Raw genomic sequence first — 11,221 nt, forward strand, 5'->3', positions numbered from 1 at the left:
TGGTCTCGCCCCACTATTTGTTACCTAGCAACTGCTGCAATGTACTACTGGTTTACTTGTTTCGTAGGTGCCTTGAGTCTGGGTAAACCAGACCACTTTCAGAGAGGGGGACAAGAAGAACGGAAAAAACAATGAGTTAGCGCATTGCAGTTTCAAAGACAAAATACGAAAAGGAAGTCAAGAGCCACAGGGCACAGGCCAGAATGACCGACGTCACGTGCTATACCGCTGACGTGTGTGGAAGCAGAAAATACAATACAACCAAAAGCAGCATTTGGCTACTGTAACCAAACAACGTTGGAGTTGTTAGATATGATTTCCTGCGTCACTCTGTCACTTCTTGCTACCCACACGTGTCCCTTACCTGACTCCATCTCTTGTTGCCTATAATGCAGGATATTGTTTATTCCTTTGTTACCATAACGTGCGGCATGGCGGAATAATGCCCTACTTTCTTCTTGTTTTATGTATCTCAGCTCATCTACATTGCTGATTGGAAAAAAACTGTAAGTTGGTACTGATGCTGCCACCTCAATCATACAAAATCCAAAGTGAACAGGTAATACCCTTCAAGAACACCGTTTGATTTGTATCAATGGGTACACATACTTCCGCACTAACGAAAAGAGACGGTGACCTCGTAATGTCGGGAAAGTGGGAATCAAATCTGCTTTGGTTTTTGGCACAGCAGTCCTCACGAACGGTCAAAAGTCAATAATGGAGAAGAGCACTCATCCTACGTGTCAACTGAGTTGCACAAGCGAAAGAAACCATCACAGGAACAATGTGAAAGGAAAAAAATGTCAAGCAGCAACTGCAGCATTCTTTTTAATCTGCCCAAATTCCACACCACGAGCACGGGAGGCGAACTGAAGAGAGCTGCTGCTTTCACTTGAGTTATAGCTCGCAGGACTCACGCACACGAACATGAGGACTTTCGCCTGACCAGCCATTGAGTCTTGCAGGAGGAATGTTAATACGGAATTACGGAAAGGAATGTGCTTGCTGTTCTGCGCAAGCCCAGAGATCACATCCCCCAATGATGACAATGACTTGTTGATTGAAACTGCCTCCTTCAGCTGTTGTCCTTCCGCACCGCTCTTCTCAAGGCGCTCGCTCCCTGCCAAATCCACCAAAGAGAGTTTTCCAAAACTCTGCATTTTTGTCTGTTTGTTCGTTGTTCGAACAATAATATACAAAATCATATGCGAGCGAGACGAATGTTCATTCATGTTGGTTTGCCCTTCACTGCGGTTACGGTTCGCGCGTTCCATGATTTTGTGTATATCCTTCGGGGAGGTTACCATCGTTTCAGAAAGATTCGTCACGTACGTACCAAATGGCCCACCTTGCTTAATCTCGTATGCCTGTTTTCCAGCTTCTCTGCCAGCAAGAAGATCACGGATCTGCTCGCAGTAGATCTCGAGTACTGAGAGGGAAACAGTGGACTCCTCTGTCTCCCTCCGCTCTTCAATGATCTGAAACAGGCGCTCCAATGCACGTGTGTTAATTCCTTTCGACTCACCCTCCCCACCGCCCATGGTAAATGTTTTACCGCTTCCTGTCTGCCCGTATGCGAAAATGCACACATTGTAGCCATCCACAACACTATCAATCAGCGGCGAGGTATCCTCAAACACCTTGGATTGCGGTGCATCCGGTGAGTATACCTCGTCGAACTCAAATAGTTTCGGTCGGCCGTTCTGATCAACAAACTTGAGCTCATCTGTGGAAGGGAATTCCATAACATTCTTGTGTCCATCTTGAAGCTCTTTAGGGAGCATGGGGCGAACACGGCAATAAACACGAATGTTGCCCTTCAGCTCTTGAATTGTGTTGTAGTATTGTTTGCGGAGTTTCATCTCTTTCTTGTACAATTCCTGCGTCCACAGCAATGCCTTGTGATCGGCTTGACGCTCCTTTTGTGCCGCAGCAACAATAGAAGCAATGGCGCTGGTAAGTTGTGATGAGAAGTACGCGCTCTCCTTGCCTATATCGCGTGCGTGTTGTTCGCGTATCTCACGTAGGGATTGGCGAATGAATTGCACATCATCCCGCATTTGTCGTACCACATCTGGGGAGGCCGACGCCACCGTGATGTCCACCTCTTTGCTCTTGAGTGGGCTCGTCGGGGAAGCGACGCCTCCCGCCTGCATTGTTTCAATGCGATCGGCGTACACTTCCAGGGTAGCCACAGCTTCCTTGTTTTTGGCCTTCGCATCCTTGTACTTGTTCTGCAGTTCCTCATGCTTGCGGAGGAGTTCCTCGAGCTGGCTACGCAGTTGTGCCGTTTCGTTAAGTTCCTTCTGGACCAGCTGCTGTGTGGCTTCTTGAGCTTGCAGCATAACCTGCTCCGGATTTTTTCGTGAGGCAGCACGCTCGCGAAGACGCCGCTCGTGTTCCTCATCATCGCTGTCGAGCTTAGGCATCTCACCGCCATCTCCAGAAACCGCACGCTGGCGCGCCGCCTCGCCCTCGCCCAAGTCGCAACCTGTCATGGCCTCATAAAGTTCCAGTGCCTCTGAAAAGCTCTCGATTAACTGCATCAGTTGTTGCGAAATATTCTCATGTTGCCCAGTCTCAAGTAGACGCATGCATTTGAGTTTGTGCCGTTTGCATTCTTTGGCAATTTCATCGTCATGGAGAACATGTGGGTGCTCAAGAGCATACTCAAGTGAGGCAAGATCTCCTTGGGCACCAAACAGGAGAGCTTCTGACTGATTAAGTATATGATTCCTGTCCTTTTGTGCGCTCAAGTGCTCCGGACCCTCGTAATCACCTTGGTTTCTGTTGCGCATCGATACGCGTTGCTCCACATTCATCTGCTGTTGCACCCGCTTAAATGTATCACCCAACGCCTTGCTTTGTTCGAAGCGATGAATACATCGCTGGAAACCGGAGGTGTGGTAACGTTTGTACCACGCAATAACACATGCAATGATTTTTTGCGTTACATCGATGCTGGAAGTCGACTTGGCAGTCTTGAAGAGGCGCTCAGTCCATTTCTCCGATGACAGCATAACAGCAAACTGAGGGCCGCAACTCAACATGAGCTGGTCAAGGATTGTCATGCTGCGCTCCTGCACCACAGGAGTTCCATTTTTGATGTGCTCCTTTAGGTTATCCAGGACCAACGAGGCGTTGCCTTGCTGGACTAAATTCGCCAGTGCAATGATTGTGTCACTCTCACCCTCCACATTGGGACTTGCATAGAGGCTTTTGAGGACAATCTCCACGCGATTCCGGGTTTGATTCATATTTACCTCCTGCAATATGTCAGGGCACTCAGAGCTGAATAGAGTCAAACGACAATGAAGAGGTATATACGTAGGCCCTTTGTTTGTCCTCGTCGTTTATTTCAGAAGCAGCTGTGCTTGAGAAGACTTCTCGCTGTGGAGTTAACAATGATTCTTTTTGTAGTGAAAATAAGAGTCAATGAAGATAACAAAGAAAAGGGTAAATTAAAAAACAAAAAAACAAAAAAAAAAGATGAGCAGTGTATGAGAACAGACCTCTCTCTCTCTCTCTCTCTTTGTACAAGAAGCTGTGAACCGCTAAAGAAACTTGACAGGAAGCAGCTGACCTCCTCATCCCCAGCACCTTGGAAGAATATGCGCACACGAATGAGAAAATGAGGACAAGACCAAACAAAAGAAATAACTTTTGTGCATTTCATTTATCACTACCATCCTCAGCCAACCCCTCTCTATTCCACGATGGGGCCAGAGCCATCGTACCTTCTAGGGTTGTTCGGGCACCCAGGCGGCGAGGCCAGGTGCGCAACCCACCCGACAGCTCCCGACTGGAACCGTGCGTGACACAGCGGACACACGCTGTGCGTCTGTGACGCCTTAATGCACGCATTAGCGGCGACGTGTCTCTTGATGTCTTCGACCCGTACCGCCTCCTTGCAGATGGGACACTCACGCACCAACAGGCGGTTCTCACACTCAGAAGTGAGGTGCTGCTGCAGGGTGGCGATTTCCGTCACTTGGTCGCAGAGGGGGCACGGACAAAGCATTGGGCACATGCGAATATAATGGATATCAAGCGCCGCCTCCGTGAAGCCGGCATCAAACTCACCACAGAATTGACACGTCCTCGTCGCATCGTCTTCGTCTTTACCCAGAGCTGCCTGACGGGAAGACCGCCCAGCGGAGGCAGTCCTCCGCAAAGCTGGAGTAGGATCAACAAGATGTGCGGCGTTTATCTCCACTCCACCCCGTGAGTTCCCTCTCAGTGCGGTTTCCCTCATGGCCTCCATATGTTGCTCTACTAAATTCTGCTGAGCAGGTTTCAGAGCCTCCATGTGCACCGCTGCGCGTTTCGGGGCAAGAAGCAAAAGTTTAGCGAAAAGCTGGCTCGCAGCCTCCCGTACTTCACCAATAGGATGTTGCAAACAAGGTATAACAGCCTTGGAGAGAATGGAGTCTGTCTCAAGGTTCATAGATATTGTCCCGTTAATACCGTAGCGGTCTACTAGTGCACTCAGTAAATTCATACGTGCAACTTGCGTTTTTGGTGGAGTCGGACGTTTTTTCGCCTTGCCGTGGTCTACAAGAAGAACAGACACAACAGCATCAAGCGCTACATCAGACAATGACATGAGAACCGATTCCACCATTTCACGAATCCGACTGTTGCTATCACCAGAACGCATCACCAACTCGGGTAAAAGTGGATTCAATTGTGGCATCAGCGCAGAAGCTGGAGGAGCATCCTGTATTTCACCTTTTACAATGGCGTTAAGAACCTCACAGCACGCAAGCACGACTCCCGCCACGGCATCACCAAATCCGCGGAAGGGGAGAGACATGTATGATAAAAGCGCTTCAATTACGTTGTGTGTATGACTGGAAAGGGCGGTAAACCCCTCAGGGGAAATAATGGCACGAATGGCAGCTTCACGAAGCTGACCTTTCTTTCCAAACAGACAAGCGCAGCAGTAGGTCCCTAACATTTGTTCGGTAATTTTGGCCTCACTGAGCGCTTCCCCAGAGAGGGGAGGTGCCAGCGGTTGTTCACCAGAGAATCGCACCACAACACGATTAATCGTCTGCTCCCATTTCGGTTTTCCATCGAACACAGCAGAAGGATCACTACTGCCACCTCTACCAACACTCATACTTTCCTGCTCGCCGCTCATCGTTGGATTTGGTGCATTCTCCAGCTCATAGAATCCACAACCACCCACTGGTGTTTCGTCGAACATAGCGGATCGAGTGGGTGTGGCCACTGCTGCAGGCGCACGTTGCTTGTCTTTATGTTCTGATGATGTCGGTTCCTGCGTCAACGTATGCACCGGTTTTGCCACTTCTTCGTTTGCCCCACTTGGCAATGCAACTTCGCTATTTGTATTTGACAATGTCTTGGGAATCTTGTATGCCTCCTCCCGCAAACTATCAATTTGCTGTTTCAACTTCTTCGCCACGGTGTAATCTTCCTCTTTAACCGCTGCTGCCTTTTGCTTCTCTAGTTTGTAAATTTCCTTTCCAGTACTCTCTAAGGATACAAGACATGATTTCAAAGCAGCAGCAAGATCATAATCTTCTGCCGCTACCGCGCGTTCCTTCATCGCCACGAACTCTGCAATACGCCGAGCGGTTATGGCATCGATGTCAGGACCTCCTTCACATTCCTGATGTGCGGCTTGCCAATCTTTTACACCAGGGGGGATCATTTCCTCGAAGGGCACCTCCACGTTTTCCCCAACAAGACACAGTGTCTTCTTCCGGTTGACGTCAAAACTGCGAACAAATACTCCGTGGCTAGCCAAGGCAATAATGCCCACCTGATTAAAAACATTGTAGTCCGACCGATGGGGCCTTGAAAGCAGAAGCTTGACATACACGCATCGACGACGAATATTGATGGTCTTCAGCTCCCGTGCGCCAAATTTATTCCCCACATTGGTAGACAAATGCACATAACCAAGGCGTTGAAATGTGCTCGACTCGTATGGCTTTAGCAAACCCGTCTTTACCTCTTCCTCAGTAATACTTGCAACAAATACTTCAATGCGCGACGCAATTTTGCTCTCGTGGGCCAGTATTCTAATGTATTGCAAATCCACTTCACCTTCAAAGCTGAAGCCGAGCTCTTGAGGATATATACACCCTTTGTCCGACTGCCACCCGACAGAGTTGCGGGTATGGAAGCGTAACGCATTCGCGGGGTGGTCTGCTTCTTCCGAGGAGCAATGAGACAAGTACATGAAAAGTCGTGGCCCATACCTGTCCTCCGACGGGAACAATGCCGTCGTCATCCTTCCTGCAGCCTGTCAAAACCGGAGGACATTTTTCCCCCAGAACGAAAAAAAAAGAAAATAATATTTTTTAAAAAGCAAGAGAACAAAGGCAAAAAAAGAACATAATTGTTCATAAAGTGGAGAAAAGAAACGGCTTCGTATAGAGCATAGATAACATCAAAAGGCACTCGCTATCTCTTTAGTGTTGTTCCTCATGTAGATTTTCTGGTCATATTTCGTTAGTGACGTTTTATTCGATTTAGTAACGTCTTTAACAGTTTTATCCACTGTTTGTGAGGGTGTCTAATTGGAGACATCTTCATCCTCCTCCTCCTCATCATCATCATCATCATCCTCTTCAACTTCTTCTTCCTCCTCTTCATATTCCTCCTCCTCCTCCTCCTCCTCATTCATAGATTCTCCTTCATGTTCCTCATTTTTTATTGCATTAGTATTCAAGTCGTGAAGCGGTGCAACAATAGAATCCGGATCAAACTCCACAACATTATTCGGCAGGAAAACCAGATATTGCTTCAACATAGAAGCTGTTTGATCCAAGAGAGCAGCGAGGTGCTCGGTTTGATTAGTAACCGTGTTCAACGTTCCAATCCTCTTACCGGAGCAAAGAGAAATGTCAAAAAGCACACACGCTTCCTCAATATCCTCTCTCGTTAAGCATTTCTTCGTAGGGGGCCGCATTACTGCCCAAGGAATGTTTTTACCTTGACATATCTCACGGACAAATGTACGAGCACCAAGTTTCATAGCATTATGAGAATCAAGGCGCTTCAGCATTGAATTGCTCTTCTTTTTTCCTCGAGAGGCTGTCACGACAGAAGAAATCCGTACAAGTTTGCTGGGAGTAGCACCGCTAAATGAATCATCAAGAAGAGTTGTTTGTGTGCTCTGTTGACGAGAAGTAAACCGGGTGGATGCTGTCAATGAGCTACTAGAAACCTTTCCCATAGTTCCTGCATTTGATACAAACAATGGAGAAACATAAAAACCCTTTTCCCTTCGTACGGTATGTCCGAGGTTACGAAAGAAACGCTCTGCCGCCTTCATTACTTTTGACTCATCGGAAGAACCACCAAAATCTTCTCCAGGCTGGCAGAATCCCTGTGCAAGACTATTTTTATCAAGCGCAGCTGCAAAAAGCATGAATCCAATAACCTCAGGATCCGTAATCCGTTCAATAAACGAAAACGACTTGAAAATAACATCACATCCTGATAACGAAGATAGCTCACGCATCAGAACAGTGTCTTCCGGAAACTGCAACAAGGTAATTTCCTTTGCGTTGGGAAAAGCCAACTTCATCTCCGCATCCTCTTGGCAGCCATTGTTTTTGTTCATCAATTGCACTTGAGCTGCAGAAACAGGAACTATGCTGACACAAGATTCATTGCCCGTCTGCAACAAAGCACGGCATAACGTTCGGCGCCCTGTGTTTGGAAGCCCAATAACAAAAGTGCACAGTTTTCCTTCAAGATTACACCGTTCGTTTGACTGTGTGCATCCCTCGCTGAAAAGAAACTGCCTCAGTACACGGAGAATGTGTTTTGTGGTTTTATCAAAAAGATTCGAAACCGGGCAAAACGCAAAAGATATGGTATCGCCAAGTTTCAACGATTCATCATCTTCATCCGCTCTCTTAACATACCGGTCAAAAAGGGCATAAGCCAGTAGAGAAATCTGAGTAACCAAAGCAGGAGCTGAAATAAGGTCAATTTTTGTGATAGCAAATAGCACAAGAACCTTCCGCTTCCCACCGTTATTCTTGTAGATGCTGCTCTCGTGGACAATAGCGTCAAGTAGTCCCAATGGTAAACATTGAACGGCACAACGAGCATCAAGAGTTACCACATACGCTGCTGATGGGAGCTCCATCAGTGATTCAGGCGGAGGATAAACAAGCTCCTCAAGAGTTTTATTAAACTGATACGAAAAATTATTTGACTCACGAACAGGAATATATGTAAGAGCCTTCTTTGGCTGCCGTACTGAACGAACTGTCTTTGCCTCTTCAGAAACCGCTTCCACGTGGTCCTCTTCATCAGACCTCTTGTTACGACACTCTGCCCGCTCAACCCGAGCCTTCTCGCGCGCCTCAAGAACTCGAGTAAGAATTGCTTCTTTATCTGGGTGCGAATTGGATACCTTCAGCGCCATTTTAGCCAGCTCACGACTCTTCTTCGATCTCTTTGGGCCCAGACCAGACTTTTTTAGAGCCTTTGCCGCTTTGCGCAGATCGCGTTTATGTTCCCTCTTTTTTCGCTCGATCTTATGGCGCTGACTCGAACTCATGCGCTTGGACGGACCACTCCTAACTTTGGGCATTTTCTTGACTCTATTATAAAAATGAAGTATGAGAAAAGCATGCATATAGAGAAAAAAAATTATCTGTAGAGTTAAAGTATGGAACAAAAACGACCTTAGAAGCCAACACCCATTGATACTTATCGGCACAACGCATACTGCTACACACAGACTAACTATAACATCCCCAGAATTCTACAATAACGAAAAACTCCAAGAAAACAAAAAGCAGATAAAAAAGGAATTTCCTATATACGTCCATTGCTCGACCACTTTTCCTTCCCCATGTCCCTCCCCCAACCCCACCCACCAAAAAACTCCCTTCTATGGCCCTCAAGCCTGCTCACCAACGACAATACCGCCATCAAGTCCTAGTTTTCCTTGTTTGGCTTCATCAGGATAAATTATCACCGGTACTTTGAATTCAAAATACTTGAGGTCCAATGCACTCAATATTTTTTCAACCTCTGGCACCGATAGCGCAGATAGTTCCTGTGTACTTTTTCCTGATTTCTTCTCTGCAATGCTTCGTATTTGGTTAGTCAAAGCTACATCCATCAGCCGATTTAGAGAGCGGTAAAGCTGAACCATCCTTGGAGCACCATAGCAACGCTCTGCATTGTCTGGTGCACGAAAACGCTCAGGGCGATTTATATATTGTTCCCATTCAGCAATAATGCTATCAAAGAAAGGTAATTTGCTATCGATAGTTCCACTCTGAACCCATCGCTTCATCCTCATACACCTTTCATCCCATTTGTGTCGGCGATCATAATTGAATTCCGGATGATACCATGGCAGTTTACGTGTTTCAGGGGCATCAGGATCAAAATTCTTGTAGAAGTCTGCCCAGGTATTGGCCATTGGATTTCGCTTTTTGTCTTTTTTAATGCCTAAGAATGCGGAGCTGTTCAATATCGCATAGTTGGCATTATCAGAAATCCACTCATTGTAGAACTTTTCCTGTGCCGCCCCAATTGGAACCTTTGCCCAGTTGTACTCAAGAGGCGCAACCAAGTACCGCAACCGAAAATAGAATGCATCAGTCTTCCATAGACGAGGATTGGGCATTTCACGCATAGCCTGCTTCAGGTACTTCTCGTACTCATCAAATCTAGTAGAGTAGAAATCATCGTCTTGTCTTGCCAAAGTACGCTCAGCATTAATGCGATTTGATTCGGGATGGGTCTCTCGAATAAGATACTGAAATAGCTGCTCTCTATTTTTGGTATAAAGGTCCTCCATTGATGACTCCATCATAGTCTCAATATCTTTTACAAGTCTGCGGTATCCGCGTCTGTTTTTGCTTGCATAGTGTTTTGGTTGATTGTAGCCACTTTCAATCCACCCCTGCATTTCTCGTCGAGCATTTTGACGATCCGGATCAACATTTTTGATGTACCACCCCTCATAATCTAGATTTTTTTCCCAAAAGTTGGTACCATCAGCTTGACCCTTTTCAAAATAGCCTTTGGAGGTAGTCCAAGACATTGGAATACGTCCAGCGATCAAGTTAAACTCTTTCTCACTCTCCTTTCCCAACCACGACCAGTGTCCGTCATATGGGCCTTCTCGTCTTTGTTCTTCTCCATTCCAAAAAGCACGCTCCTCTTGTGCCTTGCCTTCTTCTTTCGTATATCCACGCACCAGTTCATCTTGACTGTCCCACTCAAAAAACTTTGCTACCGAAGCACGACTTCGTCGGAAGAGAATAACCTCTTGATATTCCATCCAACCGTTATGAAGAAGATGCCTGATTGCGTCAGGATCCTTTGTATGCTGATTTTGAAGAAATCGCTCCCGTATTTTTCCTTTCATCTGCGGTAAAGGTGTAAGAAGCCAGTAATAATGTTTGACCATGGGGAGACCCTTTAAGCAAGACCGATAAAGAGACATCATGGCTGCTTTCAGCTCCCAGTTCACCACTGTATTCGCCAACAACGTAGTATTCCCCTCACGCTTACCAGTTGCAGATGCATACGAAAAATCGGGATGATGATCTTCAAAAGGTGGAAGTGGAATCACATCACGATAGTCAACGCCTTCTTTATTAGCAGGCTCTCGAACGTAATTCTGGTAGCGCATAGCAGCGGGTCCTCCTGAAAAGTAAGGTGCCTGTTCAAATTTACCAAGTGAAGTATCAAATTCAGGGGCTTTGATGCTATCTGAACGGTCTTTTGGTTCGTTGGTCTCCACTATTCGCTTACTCGGAAGCTCTTTTTCGCCTCTGGGGTAGCGTTCTTCAAAGTAAGTAGGCGGTTTTTTGGTTGCATATATCCCTGGGATGTTATCCTTCCCCGTAGCACCTGGAATAGGTCCACTATACTTTCCTACAGGAGTCTTTTTTCCTGGCTTATTACTACTTTCACCTCCAGTATTAGTACCTGGGGAAACCTTTGATGGTCCAACACCAGAGGTCGTTGCGATCCTACGCATCCATCGCCCTTTGTCTGAAAAACATGATCGACGAAACATTCCCTAAAATCTATTATGAAACAATAAAGGAGATAAAGCCCTGTTCGCACTTCCAAAAAAAAAAAGCCAAGAAAATTCGAAAAGAAAACATACCCTTCATTCCGCGGTTTTTCGTCCCAACCCCCATGAGGCAACCAACGCCAAAACGGAAGCAAATGAAAACCGAAACGCAAAAAAAAA

General features: G+C 46.5%; 4 protein-coding genes across 4 annotated transcripts; all 4 read right to left on the reverse strand.

Moving 5' to 3' along the window:
* Positions 1-803: 803 nt before the first annotated feature.
* Positions 804-3,257, reverse strand: DQ04_05681000 (C-terminal motor kinesin; the record flags this gene model as incomplete). The annotated part of the gene is made up of 1 exon (XM_009314319.1): positions 804-3,257. One exon carries the CDS (start codon positions 3,255-3,257, stop codon positions 804-806), a length of 2,454 nt encoding a protein of 817 aa, XP_009312594.1.
* A 449-nt stretch (positions 3,258-3,706) lies between these two features.
* Positions 3,707-6,265, reverse strand: DQ04_05681010 (hypothetical protein; the record flags this gene model as incomplete). Its single annotated transcript, XM_009314320.1, has 1 exon — positions 3,707-6,265. The coding sequence occupies one exon, from the start codon at positions 6,263-6,265 to the stop codon at positions 3,707-3,709; it is 2,559 nt and encodes an 852-aa protein (XP_009312595.1).
* Positions 6,266-6,550: 285 nt separating this feature from the next.
* On the reverse strand, positions 6,551-8,587 carry DQ04_05681020 (hypothetical protein; the record flags this gene model as incomplete). The annotated part of the gene is made up of 1 exon (XM_009314321.1): positions 6,551-8,587. One exon carries the CDS (start codon positions 8,585-8,587, stop codon positions 6,551-6,553), a length of 2,037 nt encoding a protein of 678 aa, XP_009312596.1.
* Positions 8,588-8,899: 312 nt separating this feature from the next.
* Positions 8,900-11,002, reverse strand: DQ04_05681030 (hypothetical protein; the record flags this gene model as incomplete). The annotated part of the gene is made up of 1 exon (XM_009314322.1): positions 8,900-11,002. One exon carries the CDS (start codon positions 11,000-11,002, stop codon positions 8,900-8,902), a length of 2,103 nt encoding a protein of 700 aa, XP_009312597.1.
* Between the last annotated feature and the right edge of the window lie 219 nt (positions 11,003-11,221).

The sequence above is a fragment of the Trypanosoma grayi genome, assembly GCF_000691245.1.
Source record: "Trypanosoma grayi strain ANR4 Tgr_568_V1, whole genome shotgun sequence".
Classification (NCBI taxonomy): Eukaryota; Euglenozoa; class Kinetoplastea; order Trypanosomatida; family Trypanosomatidae; genus Trypanosoma; species Trypanosoma grayi.